At 42.5% G+C, this 1,621-nt stretch overlaps 1 protein-coding gene across 1 annotated transcript in view; it reads left to right on the plus strand.

The window, feature by feature from the left end:
- UBR4 (ubiquitin protein ligase E3 component n-recognin 4) overlaps window positions 1-1,621 on the plus strand; it is a 77,511-nt gene that overhangs the window by 6,834 nt on the left and 69,056 nt on the right. Inside the window, exons 15-17 of the mRNA XM_009325313.1 lie at window positions 163-350; window positions 930-1,089; window positions 1,222-1,307. Of these exons, the coding sequence (XP_009323588.1) occupies window positions 163-350; window positions 930-1,089; window positions 1,222-1,307 (434 nt within the window). The remainder of the gene's footprint in view (window positions 1-162; window positions 351-929; window positions 1,090-1,221; window positions 1,308-1,621) is intronic.

Consider the following 1,621-nt stretch of genomic DNA (forward strand, 5'->3'; position numbering starts at 1 on the left):
TAAAAGTGGTTAGCCTTGCGATTTGGAAAGGAGAAATGAAGACAGCAGACACCTTACCTGTGCTCATTGAAACTCTTTTTCAGGCCTTTTCTAAGCTGAGTAGTTTGCATAAGGTAGTTGCTTATAATATTATGCTTTTGTTTTTCCTGCCTTCTGTGTTAGATGACGACAGTGAACCGATCCTTGGGCAATGGTTTGAAGAGACAATCTCTCCCAGCAAAGAGAAAGTGGCCCCACCGCCACCCCCTCCACCACCACCTTTGGAGAGCTCGCCTAGAGTGAAAAGCCCTAACAAACAGACTGCTGGAGAGAACGGGAACATCCTGGCCAGCCGCAAAGATCCAGAATTGGTATGGGAAGGTCTTCAAGCTTAATGAAATAACTGATGTGCTGTCGTGTGGTTTACTTGTCAGTGGCCAGCTACATTGACAGACAACAGAATAAATGTCGGGTATTTTAAGTACATTGCTAATGGAGAATCAGTGACTGTCTTGGCGTTGAAGAAAGACGTTTTCTCTACTCTTCCGTCAGGTCGAATATCACAGTATCTGTTAGTGCCAGGGAAGCAAAGACTGAGGATAATATCGATTTGGGTTACAGAGGGAGAGGGAAAATGAGGGCAGAACTATGAGTGAAATGACTTGCTGATAGAATGCTTTTAGCTCCAATTCCGCTGGGTAAAGACAAAAATAAATGCTGCAGTCGAGAAGTTAGAGACTTGCAACCTTTTCAGAGAATTCTAAAATCGGTCCTGGTACAGAACACAGGGTACAGTGAGCGGGATTGCGATGAGTAAACCTGTACTCCGCTGCCAGGGCTGGAGTTAAGGGACTTGATTTATTTTGCTGGTGGTTTAGGTTTTGTTTAATGTTGTCTTACAGTCCCTCTGCTTTTGTTGCTTCTATAGCGTGTTTCTCTTTTCTTTTCAGTTTTTGAGCCTAGCTTCAAACATTTTGAACTTTATCACTTCTTCAATGCTGAACTCCAGGAATAATTTCATTCGCAACTACCTGAGTGTCTCTCTTTCGGAGCAACACATGGCTACGCTAGCTAGCATCATCAAAGAAGTGGATAAGGACGGGCTTAAGGGTGAGTGAGTAGAACTTCTCTGTTAGAGAACACAGACTGTAGGATTTATAGGTGTATGTTTTCTTAGTTTCATGTGGAAATTTTAAATGTAGGAGAGCAACGGTAGTAAATGGTTTGATCCCTGTCTTACAGGCACATCAGATGAGGAGTTTGCTGCTGCACTGTATCACTTCAACCATTCCTTGGTGACCTCGGATCTTCAGTCCCCTGCCTTGCAGGTAAGTCTGTGATTGAATGTATAAATAAAATGAAGAAGTGTTGGTGTCTGTTAATGGACCCTCCACACCTAGAGTAGTGTGTTGATGATTCCGTTTGGCCCTAGAGTATATTCTTTTGCAAGCAGAGCTTGGAATGTTTTGGATCCAATGAGTTGGATGACCTTTGCTGTCATCCAGTACAAAACATCCTGCAGAGTGTAAACTTAATATCTAGAGTTCAAATTAATCCACTGAACTTTGAAGGTCATAAAAGCTGAAAAGGAAATGAGTTTGTCTACTTTGTTTTGGAGAGTTGCCTCTATCCATGCGTTTAT

The sequence above is a fragment of the Pygoscelis adeliae genome, unplaced genomic scaffold (genome assembly GCF_000699105.1).
Source record: "Pygoscelis adeliae isolate BGI_AS28 unplaced genomic scaffold, ASM69910v1 Scaffold36, whole genome shotgun sequence".
Lineage (NCBI taxonomy): Eukaryota > Metazoa > Chordata > Aves > Sphenisciformes > Spheniscidae > Pygoscelis > Pygoscelis adeliae.